The following is a 15910-nucleotide window of genomic DNA, read 5'->3' on the forward strand; positions in this document are numbered from 1 at the left end:
TCACTTTCAAAAACGTATGTCATTTACAGGATGCACCTCTGCCATTTAGTCAACTGAATGTTGACTGAAAGGTCTGGAAAGGTGACTGAATGGCACAGCTATGTAACCTTCAGTCACCTTTCAGATTCAATTCAGTCACCTTTCAGATGACTGAATGGCAGAGGTTCATCCTGTGATTGACCTACTTTTTACTTAATGGCCATTGAATACTATTGGAAAATTAAAGGAAAATCCCTTAAAATTTTACAGTATGATTGAGATGTTCCTAATTCTGAAAATAATACAAATTGCTTAACACTTTTTAAAATGAAATACAGTTAAAGAATGGCAATGCCACTAAATTGATACAAAGAATTAAGTTTTCGTTCACAACTTTTATAAATATTCCAGTCCGAATATCCTCTGTCACTTTTAACATTCCTACCCATTTTTTGATCCAATTTTACACAAAATTGAATGATGAAAATACTAAAACATCTAGGTATTAAACTACTTACATTGATTATATTCGGTTGGCAAATGATTTATATGAGGTCAATGATCAAAATTTTTAGATATGATGTCTTTTATCGTTTCTAAGCATTTTTCAATACCTTTGAAATCCATGCCATCCGATTATTTTAATGAATCAGTGAGATATAACTAAAATTAAATATGCAAAATTATGTAGACACAAATATAAAATCTTGACTTTTAATTATTGAGTACTACCAAAATGTTTTAGCGAAAAACAAAATCTTCAAAATTTAGTTTGAATTTCCTCTGTTTGGCTAACAATCTGTTTTTGTTTGAGCCTAATTCCATGATATAGTAGAAATATCGGGTAAACAACACCCTTAAGGAAGGAGTCTTTTCTGGTTTTCGACTTGTCAAACGTAAATTTGATCAGGCCTAATTGTTCATTAAATGAAGATGAAAGGAAATTAAAATAGTATGTTTTTCTGCCTTTTTTACTATCATACAACTTGGCATAGAAAAAGTAATCAATGTTTAGAAACTAACAAGGATTATATTTTTGGCGGAATATTGGCGTAGGAAAATATCATATGTTTCGCAATTCAGAATTGCTGCAGATTGATGCGTCTGTTTTAGCATTTTAACGAGGCCGAGTACAGAACGAGTGCACACGCTTTCGCACAGCGTTTCATTTGTATTGTGACGTCATCTTTTTGCTTGGTTGACGCTATGGCGTGATAGTTTCAACTGCAGATATTCAGCGACAATTGATAAAAATATCTCGTTTGATGCGTAAAAATAATGTTATATTGTGGAATAAACATAAATGTCTCGAAGTATAAGCAATATTTGGGCTCGGCGAAAACGAGAAGAGGGTTCAGCAAGCCTAGCCCTCTGTCACGTTTTCTAAATATAGCTTAATACATATATATTTCAAGACAGTAATCATGTATTTTATATTAATGACCCTTAATATGTGATGTTATATATTTTTTTTATTACTTTAATATGTCTGAATGTTTAAATAATACTATATAGATCACCTTTTCCGCCTTTGTCAAATAAAAAATAGCCATTATCTGACGAATCTGGGAAATTGGGCATACAAAAATCAACTTTGATAAGACCCCTGGAACAAACCAGGAGGTAAAAGGGTTTTTTTATTTGACCATTTGATGCCTTTTAGCAATAACTTTAATATGTAGAACAGAAAAAGATATCCCTAGGGCAGAAGCTTTGAAAAAAATGTAAAAAATATGCAAAATTGATGCATTTCAAGCAAAATCCCATAGGGTCCTATGTTAAAGATTAACAAACTTTGAGATGACCCCCTGAACAAACGGTGTGGTAAATGTCTTATTTTTTAATCTTAAAATAATAATTATATAAGTAGAAATTCATGTAAAAAGTTTCATCCAAAAATCTAGTGCAGAACAAATTAGACCCGGCCTCGTTAAAAACAATAACATTAATGTTGGATTTTTTTTTTACTAATTTGAACTAATGAGATGATACATGGGTTTCAGAATATATTTTTAAAATATGAGTTGCCCATCAAATTACATTTTTATAAGCTTTCTAAAGGGCCCATTCTATACATTGATTTTTGTGAAAAAATACTAAACTAAATTTGTCTCTCTTTTTAAATTGCTTTTCTGTCTATTCATATCTTTATATAGAGTCTTCATAATATATAAAAATCGGAAATATTTTATTATTGGAAATTTAAGAAAATTAGAGGAAATGCGGGCTGAGGAACATCAATTTTAGTATAAATATTTATTGCAATTTAGTAGTATAAGCTGATAAACATTCCGATATTCTATCATTTCATTGAAGAATATAATCTTAAAATCTGAACAAATTTCAACATAAATACAAAGAAAGTTAGTGACCTTGACCTGACCTTTATGCAAAAACAAAAAGGTCAAATTTGATGAAACTGTGAGAATCATTTGGTATGATGATCCATTTGACTGTGTTAAAATTTCATGAATTTCTTATTATAAGAAGTATGTTAAATAACGAGAAGACTCCTTCCTTAAGATCAAGATCTAGTAAATGATTCCAGAGTGTTTTCTTGGTGCTAGAACCATTATGACATCATAATTGATTTGATGAATCTTTTCTGGTATTTTACGGCTTTGAAGGAATTATGTAGAAAATAAAAAAAAGATTGACATTCTATATTTAGTAACGGAAAAAGTAATCCCGGTACCTATATTCAATTTTGCATCATTTTAAATAGGAGTCCAAGAGCTTGTTAAATGCAGTTTTTGGAGAGCTTGTAGGCATTCTAAATGTATTTAATTGTTCAAAAATGGACATAACTACGTGATCTGTTCGGTGATGAAAACAAAGTAACAGATAATTTATTTATCATTTAAGCCTGTATTTTTTATGATAAATTTTAATTGGTCATTTTTATACATTCTATAAACGATGCAGTGATGATCTGCATTTGATAATAAGAGGAATCCATTGTTTGTACGTGTTTTTTCTGTAAACAAATAGCCATGCTATGACCTTGAATTGTTAATATTAGAATATTATTGGTCACTATGATATTTATGTATACCTAGATACAGCGCAATGAATTGTGGTAATGGCAACTAACAGAATGAATTCTGTGACTCGTGTAGCACTTCGTAGTATTCCTAAATGATATTGTGCAACCAGGCACAGAATGCGGACACAATAATGTCCAAATTGGTAGTTTATATCATATAAATTGTCATATTTGGCGATACTGTGTCTGCATCGATAGTTCTTGTACTCTACACTGGGTTATGTATAGCATGTTTTATATATATTTTGTACCCTTTTAAACCATTAACTAATGTATACTTTTAAATATGACCTTTTGATATTGTACGTATGCGGTGCGTCATACTCAGGCGGAAGACTAAAAGCCTGCATCCCAACAACCTTAGTCTTAATTGACGTTCATTAATTAGGTATGGAATTCGGGAACAGTAAAATTCAAATTGAAAATTTATAAACAAGTAATCAACATATTGTCATATTTGGCGATTCTGTGTCTAAAATGAGGCCCCTGATATTGCAAGTTTGTCATGTAATGCTATTTGACCATTGTGTCCTTTAAGCCTGGTATGAATGAATGTATTCTGCTTAAACGGTGCATCATACCCAGATGGGAGACTTAAAGACTCGGGACTCGGATTCTTTGATAGACAGTTCTAACAGTTTTGTTACTTTATTTAGAAAAAAAAATATATCTCTGGAATTTTATCACTAAATGTTCACTCACGATCATCATAGATAGGCTGAACTGGTCAGAACTGTCAATCATAAGTAACATGTTATATATATCCATGTAAAATGATATTAAGCAGATCTTTGATTTGGGCTGCTTTTGAATGATGTTGTTATTTTGACTATACGATCACGCTTGGTCATAAACTACTTGGTAACCAACAATTGGACTTGGCGATTCTTTAGTTTGAGTTATATTGTAAGCATCAAGTAGATCAAGAAGACGGAAGGCTTACATTTTTCACATGATGCCATTATCAGGTTAAATGTATAGATCGTTTAACGAGATAAAATTCTCATTACCGTTTATCCTTTCCTGTCGTGTATAAATCATATTGTATCGTGCGTGAATACCATTATATCGTGTGTAAATCATATTATATCGTGCTTGAATCCTATCCTATCGTTTTTCTTGTAAAAAAAAATAACGTTGCTGGAACTGTAAAAGAGGTAAAATCACAAAAGTTTAAATTTTGAGACTTTCCTTTTACCCTACACAATCTCTAGAATCCATGAGCTTCTGTGGGCTTCTCCCCTTGCACCCCCACTAGGGCTTTGTCCTGGACCCCCTTTAACGTCAAATCTTAGATCCACCCCTGATTTGAGAGCTAACATTATTTTCAGGTACATTAACTACATACCTGTATTTTCTTCATTTTTTAAGAAAGGAAATCTTCCCTAAATTATATTTTTAATCAATTTTTAGAAGTAGAAATAAAAATGTGGAACATAGGGTAATTTATCAAAAACTAGGTCACGAAAGCGGAAGGTTGTTCTTAAAAAAATAGTTTTGGCCGGAAGTATTTGATAAAGCATCACCCGTTCATAAAGAAAGAGTTTATCACTCAGGTAGTTTACACCACACGTATGAGATAAAAAGACTACTTGTGATAACCTATATTGTGTTCATAGGATGAATGACCATCTGTAAGCTCTCCTTAAAGGTGGCTTAAAGATGATTAAAGGTAGCTTAAAGACGGTTTTAAGCCACCTTTAAACTACCTTTAAGTTTCAATGTGGCTTAAAGGTGACTTAAAGATGGCATAAATGTGGCTTAAAGATTGCTGCTATCAAAGCGGTTTTTGCTCTAGAAAAATTAAATGACAAAAAAAAAAAATTAAAAAAAAAGGCGAGGATTGAACCCGGAGCCCTTCGTTTACTAGCATCACTTAACTCCCTCTGCGCCACGGCAACTTATATATTTAAGGTGGTTTATATATTCTATAAATCTGTGGCTATTGAATCAATATACTGAGTGTATTTTGTACTTGAAAAGATTTCACTTCCATTCAGTTTGTAACAATCAATGATATCTTATTAATAAATTACAGGCATGAATGTATTTAGAATGAAATACGGTACTTATTCTTCAGTGAAACAAATACAGTCAAAACTGCCGAAGCGGCCACCCCTATTAAGCAGTCACCTTTCGTATGCGGTCATTTTATTTCCTCCCGATGAAAAATCCTATATAATTGCCCTCTAAAGAGCGGTTACCTGTCAAACGCGGTCAGCGGTCATCGTATTTTGATCCGAAACTGTACAGTCGACTTGCATTAGGCGGCCATTTTGGCCGGTCACATTATTTACACCTGGGGATTTTAAACATGGCTTCCGAATGTCGGGTGATAAACGTAAACAATAACTATACGCTTGAGGCGAGAAAAACCAAATAAATCGATGTATTTATAATACATAATTGGCAGATCAGATACAAATGGTATTCAAGTGAATTGTTTAAACATGTATTAACAATGTTTGTTTTATAAACATGAATGAAATAGGTGTCAAAAATGTCCGCGGCGAGGCAAGGAAAGAGAAAGAGAGAGAGAGAGAGAAAGGAAAGAGAAACAGAGAGAGATAATGAATGATAGGAGTGAACTAACTTTTAACGAGAAAGAAAAATGTTTGTTTTAAACCTGTTTTTATACCTTTTAAGTATAATTTTTAACTGATCCTTTTTTGTGATGTAATTTCATTACAAATATGATTATTGCTATAGAAAGCTAATGTATCATATTTTTATCCATTCAGATTTATAATCTTATGCATCAGATACAAGAAGATGATTTGGAAAACTTAGAGGTAAAGAATTATATTTAAAGGTAGTGTGTAAAGAAATTTTTACTTTCTACATATTTTTAGCTATATTCCTTAGGGAAAATCGATTCAATCTCATCCCGATTGGAAGAAATTTTTGATATACATGCCTCGACTCGGAAAAAAAGTTAGTTTAATAAATTAGGTTCTAAAGCTTTATCAAAGAACTGAGAACGCTAACACCCGTTTCCCGCCTACATTTTACATCCAAATATTTCGGAATTTCTGTCAGATATTGAAAAACTAATTTTTGTACTAAAAAGTATAATCAAATCCTAATCAATTTATATCAAAACAAAATTTGTAATAATATTATTTATTTTTAAACAAAAGTTTTCCTAACGAGGGGTCTAAAAAAATTCATTGAAATCGGTCTCTATGGGTGAGAAAATTTTATTTAGCGGCCAATATGTGCATAAAAACTTAATGATAACATATTTACTATATATATTAAAGTAAAATTTCATTTTAATTCATATCTGTTAATTAGTTTACGAAAATTTACAAAGCAAAATTCTTTTTTTGGAATGTATTTCGGTCTGTAGACATATGTTCCCCCCGGTGAAACAACAACCTTTAGTGAAAATATGCTAAATAACAATAATTAAAACCCCTCAAAAGGAATTTTTGTTTCACGGGGGGGGGGGGGGAGATGTTTTTAAAACATTTCCGTTTTCCGTTATTTTCTATTATGAAATGAGCTATTTTAACCCAAAATACAAAGTTATCTCGCTATGTTTGACCAAATCATTTATATTCAATGAAAATATACATAAATGTTTACATTATTATAAAAAATAACTTTAATTAGACAACTTTCAAAAAAATGACTTTTAGTTAGGCGGTTAGACAATGCTATCGTTCGCAGTCCTTTACTATTTTTTATATTGTTGATTTCGATTTAGCTGTTTTCAAATTTTCAGTTAATCTGAACTGAAGGATTTAATCTGATTTTCTAAACACACGTTTTCCGTAGTCCGTCCGGCCATCTGTTCCTTTGTATGTTTGAAAACTTTTCACATTTTTTTCTTCTTCTCTAGAACCACTCGGCCGAAAAACCAGTTACGTTAGTACTTGAAATTGTCTCTTTCTTCAAATATCATAAGAACTTTTAAAACAATGTTTATGAAAAGCTAGTTCTAAAAAAATGTTTTTTTCGAAAAGCTAACGTACGGCAATCCAAAAGTGCGATATATATGTACAGTGTATATACTTCGTCATCATTTTTGCAGTGGATTTATTAAGGCAGTCCATCCATAACAATCATATTTCATATCAAATAGATTTTAAGTTTGATCACTACTAAAATTTTAGTGAGAGTTTAAGGGGTTTAATAAATAAAAGGACTCGCTTTTGAAACTTAAAAAAAAAATTAAATTAACAGATTTATCGTATGTTGAAGTTAACATTGCAGTCTATAGGAAAAATGCATTTTCAAATATATTTCTTTAGTACAAATAATTTTCTCACATTTCTCTTAGTAAAAGATTGCAAAAGGTTCCCCTTTCTTCAAATATGCTACAATAGTTCATAGTTTACCATACATATTTTCGGATTTTTTTTTAATTTTCTTAATGGACAGACAACTATTTAAAAAAGTGTTAAGTGCAAAAACGTTTATTTATTTGACTACATACATACATACATACATGTACATCCGAGATTGGTTTATGTCAGCCTCATATTAGCTTAAAAAACGTATAGGTCAATCAAAACTGTTAAATTCGCTTAAGCTATGGATGGACTTCCTTAACATGGCACATTTTTCTGCATTAATATTACCCCAAGAATCAGTATTTCATGATAATAAATTTGAACCTTTTGCACTGAAAATTCAGCAACAGATATGCAACCATATTTTCCCTAAAATTGCCATTAATAACAAGTTATCTAGGATTGCTTGATAGATGTCAGGTGGAAGTCAATAATGTAAATGATATACTGTTTGTGAAGCCCTCAAATTATGTATCCTTAACAAGTTGGCATCAAGTCTCAGGGTTTTAAAAAAGCACCAACAAATCTGGACATGTAAAGATAAATAATAAACACATTTGAAATGCAAAAATACCCCCGTATACAACAAGATACATTTTAAAAAATATTATTTCATTGTGGCTTTAGACTCGTTGTCGATTTCATAAACAACCTCAGCAACAACCTCAGCACGTGAATTAAACCTGCATCACGTACAATTTCCAGCAAGTCCTTGCTCAGTTAAATATTACGTTGGAGTATCTAGCAAAAGACAATACCATACCATATAACGCTGGCAACGTGTGGAAAGATTCCGGTCACTCTTGCACCTGATTAGCAACAACAATATTACGAAGTCATTGCCTCTTCTTCAAATCAAATTCAGTATAAGTAGGAATTGCTTGATGTGTGCCTACTTTGGATCTTTACAGCAAAGAGGCTTTGTTGGTGAAGATCAACCAAAAGTTCATACCATTCTTGGCTCATGAATTCTTGAGTGTAATGTTTGGCCAACTTAATTGGTAAACCCAACAGTAAGTTCCAGGATTTCCTCTTCTAGATGTCTAGGAAAGTCGGGAACATCAATGTTCTTGTCATCTTCCATCCTCCAGACATATTGTTTCTTCCGCAAATTCTTTGATTCAACCTTAATCTGCAGCAGATTAGTCTGTGTAGAGAAATGACGCATCTTTGCAACTGTCTGCAAGCCATTATCCTCATTTTCACTGCTAAGAGGTAGCCTACAATAAAATTACAATTCAGTTAGAACGTTTGTAAAAGGACCTAAAATATGCTAAGGATTATGTTGATTTTATGGGCTTTGAGACTTGGGTAGCCTGGGAGCTGGGTACCGACCTCAAATGATACACTATCTAAAGTTAAACATCGAAAATGGGAAGCATGTTTGACAATCTTTTTTTCCAGAACTACAGTGTAAGTTTGTAGGATTACTATGCAAGCATCAGTGGCTATTGTTGATTCTAAAATGATAAAATCGTGACCCTAAAACTAATACTTTAACATAAAAGTTGAACATAAAAGTAAATAGGAAAATGTTTTAAAAATATTCTTCTAGAAAACTACAATGCTTGAATTACTATGTATGCATATTTGGATAATGTAGATTCAATATACTTTTTTTCGTAAATCGGATTTCCTTTTTTTTTTTTAATTGTGACCCCTTCAAAAATACTTAGGACCTAAGACGAACTAAAAGTGTAGGGTAGAAGCACATGTATATATATAAAATGTTCAAAAATCTTCTTGAGAGCTAAAACGCTTCAATTTGTCAGATTAAGAAGTTTTCTCAAATAGTATAGATTCTAAGTTATAAAAACAGTGAGCATCAATTTAATAATTGAGCCTTAGAAGGAATTCAAAGTCAATATAGAAATAGCATATGCTAGGAAATAGAATGTAACAAGGAACTGTTTACAGGTGAGCGACGTTGCCTATGGGCCTCTTGTATGATCATATATTTAGATATCCAGTTTCTTTTACAGACAAATTGGTAATAATATCATTCTACGGTTTCACACCATTTAAGATATCGTTTTAGTAGTTAATACCACTTTTCAACCACTCTTTAAAACTTTTAGTTTTTTTTAAAGAAAAAAATTATTACACCTTAGCAGTTCCTCTAATAAAACGTTTAGTCTCATTTCTGTTTTATTTTTACAATCGTTAAAAAAACAAATATCTCTCTATAAAGCAGTAGAAAGTGTTCTATCATTCTGAATCATTTAAATGTGTTATATTAGTTTTACAGATATACCAAGAATAAAGAAAAAAAAAAGAAAATCCATTACCAAAATAGATCAGGAACTGTTTTTCTGGAAATTTGATTTATACAGGACATTTCTATTGATTTGAGTCTCAAAATTATATCAACAATACCTTTACCTCTATACTGGATTCTGCCTACCTAAATATTTCTTTATTCCTAAATTTATTTTTAACAGAATTATATAAAACACTCTGTATTTTTAGTAGTCCTTTGTTTGTGAGGTTTGAAACTGGCCCGTTAAGAAGAATGTTGGTATTTATTATACAAACTTGTTATTTTTCTTGTTTTTTTAATAACTCAAATGGTTTTTCAAAATGTCAATATTGTTTTTCTAATTTTTTATTGTAACATACATTACCGATCAAACCCTACCTAACACCAGGGTAGACCCTAACTAAACCCTGGGTTTACTTGGGGTTTACTCTGGGTTTACTTTTTGGAAAATGGGGTCCACTCGGGGTTTAATTTGCGTTTACTTTGGGTTTACTCCGGGTTTACTTAGAAATCTACTTTTGAGGTCAACTGAACGCTTTATTTGTTCATCGTACCGCCTGTAATTCCTGCCCTTGTATAGTTAGCGTCTGCTTTCAGGGGTGTACTTCTAACTGGGTTTACTCTCTGTGCCCATTCTGGGTTTACTTTAGATTTACTCTGGCTTTTTTCGGGGTCCACTCTAATAAAATCGAAGTAAACCCAGCGTAAACCCAGAAAGTAAACCAGGGTTAAGTTGGGGTTTACTCTCTGTTCGGTTGGGTCTGATCGGTCTTGTACGCAACCTTTTACAGTAAAACATATACCTGTAGATCTTTTTAAATAACTAATTTCAATCAATTTCCAAGTACATGTAATTAGAACGCAGCAATTCATATCACTACTTAGTATATCATTTCTTAATGCACTCATAAATACTAGAAATCAATGTTAGTTTGAGCCTGTGGCACAATAGTCGAGGTACTAGACATTTGAAACGCCATTGTTTCGTGTCGATAATTCATGAAAACTTCATTTCGTGTGCAGCCACTTTCTGTACATTTACATGTAAGAAGTGGCATATTGAGCAACATTTTGTACGGTTGTATGAAGTATTGTGACATAAAGTTACGTACAGGTCTTCAACACACTTCTGATTTCTTCAGATAACATTATCAAATTATAAAACTTGTATATTTGTATTCTTCGTGTCTTTTAGTTTTTATAATTAATTTACATCGTTTTTTAGTATTTTAGTGTATTTGGAAATCTTATCCAAGAGAAATCAGGAATTAAGGATGCAAGCAAACCAGTAAGCTCTTCGTTATTTGAACTCACCAAAACAATATCGTCTATTGATTCAAAATCAAATTATTACATGTATGCAAAGTAACTCTTGTACTTAATGGTACATTTACATGTAAATCCTTTACTTTTATTCCGACTCATTCATTTCTATCAAAAGAGATTCTTATTTGTGGTCCGAGATTGGGGATGTCCACATGAATTTCCATACGGTGAGACTGGAGGAGAACTTTATGTTCGAAAGCAATTAACGGTAAGCAAAAAAAATCTCACAATAAATATATTACTAAGTTAAAGCACATATGATAATTAGAACACAAAAATCGTAAGGGCAAGAATATACAAAAAGATTCTAAAACCAGAAAAGCAACAGCATTAACAGCTACATGGTCAAATAAGGACATTTTACTTTTGACGAGCTCCATGAATTAGTTGCAAAAATCAAGTTTAATTATATATTCATTACTAAACAGCTTAGCCGGTCACTAAACATATCCCAAAAAGTCTCGAATTAGAGTGCACGAGACACCAATTCCCTGTTACATTTAGATGAATTACCTACCTACCTATCTAGTCATTGCTATGCCCGGGGGCACATAGGGCAAGGACTAGACTCCTCCACTTGTGCCTGTCTTGAGCCAACTTCTCCAGTCTCCCCACGTAAATTTGTGTTCCGTCATTTCTCTTTCCACGGTCCTTCTCCCAAGTGTTCTTGGGTCGACTGGGTTTCCTTTTCCCTTCTGATGTCCATCGCTGTGCTATTCTTGTCATATTACTATAGATCTAGATGAATTGATATAGATAATGCATCATAAAATAACCTTGAACTTTTCAAAATATGAGAAAGGAAGTTTGATTGCACGATAAAGCCCTACAAAACATGATAAGATAAACTTAATAATCCTGACTTTTTATAAGATAACCCATATTAAATTGATGGATGCATGGATAAAATTACCGTACTAACATACAGTATACATATAGCATGAAAAGATAAACATTACTGATCCAAGGATATTTTTTTTGTAAAAATACTTTGCTGTAATACTTTATGGAATGATATCACAATGTTATAATTGTTGTACATTTTGTATCTTAATGGAAGGGTTTCTGTTTTTAAATACTCATGAAAAACAGGAAGAAGATAATCAACATCAACAGCTGAAGATAGTTCGCAACAATCTGAATGGGGGCTTCCTCGAAATTGGTGGGTGTCTGTTACCCTATCCGGGCAAGGACGTTGCGACAAATCACCAATTTGCTGGACTTGTGAAAAGTAGGCTATATATATATATATATATATATATATATACAGTGGAGCCTCAGTTATCCGGACGCTTTCGTTCCCAAGTTGAATCGTCCGGATAGGCGAAGCGTCCGGATATCTGAAATGTGTCTATTGTTGTCATGAATGATAATGTATTTGTATGCAATGGCTCCCAGTGTTGATACTAGTTTTTTTGCCTTTCATACCATATAGCAACACATGCTAGAGTGAACGTTTTTAAGAGATAAAGAACTCTGCTTTATTTTATTATTTTGTCATGAAATATTAACCGGACAATAATGATAACCGAATCTAGCTGAATTCTTTCTGTCCAAGTGTGATATGTGTGTGATACACTGCAATTTTTCTAATTTTTGAAAGTGATTTGGGAAGTCAGTGTATTTATACAAGCTACTCATGAGGGTCTAGCACGTAAAAAAGGTGTGAAACTTAATTGACAGGGGTAATCTTTTGTACTGAGTAGGGTATCATCAAATTTTACCGACCGGTTAAATGAAGCAAGATTAGTAGTAAATTAGTGTTTTGTGGTAAAAACAGACCGTCCGGATCCGGAACGCGAAATTCCGGATAAATGAGACAAAATAACGTATAAAAAATCTGTTCCCAAATAAAATCGTCCGTAAACTGAAGCGTCCGGTTATCTGGCGTCCGGATATCTGAGGCCCCACTGTATATATATATATATATATATATATATATATATATATATATATATATATTTATATATATATATATATATATATATATATATATATATATGAATTAATATGATAACCGTAAGACCGTCAGTACAACCATTTTTTTAAACAGTTTGATTAAAATAAACCGACTATCGAATTCATTTCATGACCCAGTAGGTCAAATTTTTATTGGCTTAAGTCAGGCCTATTCAAATAAATTACACGTTGCGTGCTCTGTCTCTAAGTATGACGTTATATTAACTATTATTCGAAAAAAAAATATCTTTGGAAATATTTTAGCTATAGAAAGGAGACCTTAGGTATTTCTAATTTCTGATATTTTTTTCTTTCAATACGTATCAAATTTTAGAAGAATTTTAATGTTTATTAATTAAATTTTGGTACTTTATATGGTATCTAGAAATTTTTTAAAATTTTTATTTTCCCAATTTAAAATTTAAACACACTTTAAACAAGTCAAATTTACTGATTAGAACACCGTTGACACTACACATATGTATTTGGATAGCATAATCATTTTTTTTTAAAGTTACTTCAGAATGACGCTTTGGAAAGTTGTTAAAATAGTTTAAGGGGCATTGCATATCGATAAGCATTTGTCATTAAATGATCAAATGGAACATAATGGCGGTCAATATGGCGGGGCCAATGAGCTGAAAGAATGTTCTTTCTTAGTACACCTAATTTAATTCAGTTTTTATTGATTTTCTCATATATACGTGTTACTATTAAGCATCGCTTTGAAATGCGTGGTTTGCTCGCCTTTTTCTGCTATTGATATTACATACTTATAGAATCATTCATTATTACGAGTGTGGGTTAGTGAAATTCAATCGAGGGGACAAGATTCATGGTCTAGGACGAGGTTTTACCGAGACTTGACCGTGAATCTTGGCCCCGAGGTGGAATTTCACTATCCCACACGAGCATATAATGAATGATTTTTTTTCTCGCGTTATATTACCTTAAAAAATGATGTTAGAAAACTTTCTGTTATGACGTTTAAAGGTTTACTTTCAATTAATCCCTCCGCGTGCTTCAAATAGTGCAAGTCAAAATGAGAGCATACGACAATTTTTTAATTAAAAATATGATAAATTGTAATTAATTAAGCAATATAATTACTTAATGTATAATTCCAATGCACCATTTCGCATTTTTCTACCGCGGACATCGTTTGTTTCCGTTTTAAAACGGCGTAGTAATACACAGTGTAAGACAGAAATATCTCACACTGCTGTCTCACACCGGACAACCGATCTCACACCGCAAGAAAAATGTATATTGCAACCTATCACAATGTAATTGATAAAGCAGAAAAAATGCCATTTAATATTTTCTTCAAAATATATGTAATAACGAAGCACTGGTGAGTAAAGCAAACTTTAAGACTGTTAACCTCAATAAGAAATTATTGCAACAACCCAGCATGCCTTCTAGCATTCCGTCGAGAAAGTAAACATTGCGCTTTATTTCTTGCAATGGTCGATCAGGCTTCTGTGTTGCGTATATTAAGCAGTCGCTATAATTTCGATGTTCTAAAGTTCCCTTGTAATATTAGTTTTAAGCTCACCTGAGCTGAAAGCTAAAGTGAGCTTTTCTGATCATTTTTGTCCGGTGTCCGTCTGTCTGTCGGTCTGTTTACTTTTCTACATTTTCGACTTCTTCTCTAAAACTGTTGGGCCAATTTCAATCAAAATTTGCTCACATTGGGTAAAGGGGATTTAAGTTTGTAAAAATTAAGGAACATGCTCTCGTTCAAGGGAAAATAATTAGGCTTTATTGAAATTTTGTTGATATTTTTAAAAAATCTTCTTCTCATAAACCATTTGGCCAGAAAAGCTGAAGATGTGTTGAAGCATTCTTAGATAGTGAAGATTAAGGTTTGTTCAAATCGTGGTCCCCGTGTGTAAAGTGGGGCCAAAATGGGGGTCGAACTTTTACATAGAAATTACACAGGGCGTAAAACAATCTTTAAGCAAGTCCTTAAAGGTGGCTTAAAGATGACGTAAAGGTGGCTTAAAGGATATACAATCTTTAAGCCACCTTTATGTCACCTTAAAGCTGAGCTTATAGGTTTTGAATGTCCAAACTTCTTTCAGTCACCTTTAAGCTATCCTTAAGCCACCTTTGAGCATCTTGAAGTGGCATTTACGCTCCCTTTAACTTGTGTTTACACAAAAATTAAATTCCCTTTAAAGTAAATCCACCCTCCTGTGACGTCATACATTTTACATAAACCATGAATTCATTGAAATTCATGCAAGTAGATTTGTTTTTTCTATGTTATTATAGGTGCACATCAAAAACTCAAATCATTGTTTACTTGGACAAAGGGAAATAACTCTTTTTTACTTTTCTCTAAGTGATATATCTAAATTTATCATAATACGCGTTTTTCATCCTTATATTCGACATAATTCAATAATGAAAAAAGGGAAATAACCCTTTTCTACTTATCTCTAAGTGAGATATCTAAATGCTATAATTTTTCTAATGTAAACATTTTTTTCTTTCTTTTTTTTTAATTTAATTTTTGTTTTCTGGCATAGTAAGTAATACAATTTAAAAAGACAAACAAGTATACATTCAGTTTTAATTAAATGTTTAAATCAAAAAAGTTTGATTTTCAGATGATAATTTCAGCCTTTGGTTTTTATTACCTTACGTCTTAAATAGTATGGATACATATATATTTCATTTATTTGTTGATAAAATTAAAGTCCAATAAGTTAAAAAAGTTAAGTTTTTAACTTTGAACCCATGATTTTATAGGTACGGAGTTACCTTAAGTCCAGTTTGATCAAGCTGAACAGATTCAACTTAAATACATAAATTAAATCGGGCAGGATACTGCCGCTTTGTTTGTCTAGACATAGTTTTGTTCGTTTTTGAATATCTAATTAATGTATATTGTTTGTCCAACTTAAGAAAACCCCTGGAACTAGCACAGAAAATACAAGATATACACAATAGGTGTGTCGTCTGCCCAGGTGCACGTCAGTTTTTCTTTTAAAAAAAAAGCGTTGAAATTGTAGTATTTACGTGTGTACG

At 32.1% G+C, this 15910-nt stretch overlaps 1 protein-coding gene across 1 annotated transcript in view; it reads left to right on the forward strand.

The window, feature by feature from the left end:
- LOC128163278 (atlastin-1-like) overlaps positions 1-15910 on the forward strand; it is a 67805-nt gene that overhangs the window by 13748 nt on the left and 38147 nt on the right. The window contains exons 5-8 of the mRNA XM_052826821.1: positions 5767-5817; positions 10812-10874; positions 11028-11120; positions 12005-12143. Coding sequence (XP_052682781.1) covers positions 5767-5817; positions 10812-10874; positions 11028-11120; positions 12005-12143 — 346 coding nt within the window. The remainder of the gene's footprint in view (positions 1-5766; positions 5818-10811; positions 10875-11027; positions 11121-12004; positions 12144-15910) is intronic.

Source organism: Crassostrea angulata, chromosome 9, assembly GCF_025612915.1.
Source record: "Crassostrea angulata isolate pt1a10 chromosome 9, ASM2561291v2, whole genome shotgun sequence".
In the NCBI taxonomy this organism is placed as follows: Eukaryota; Metazoa; Mollusca; class Bivalvia; order Ostreida; family Ostreidae; genus Magallana; species Magallana angulata.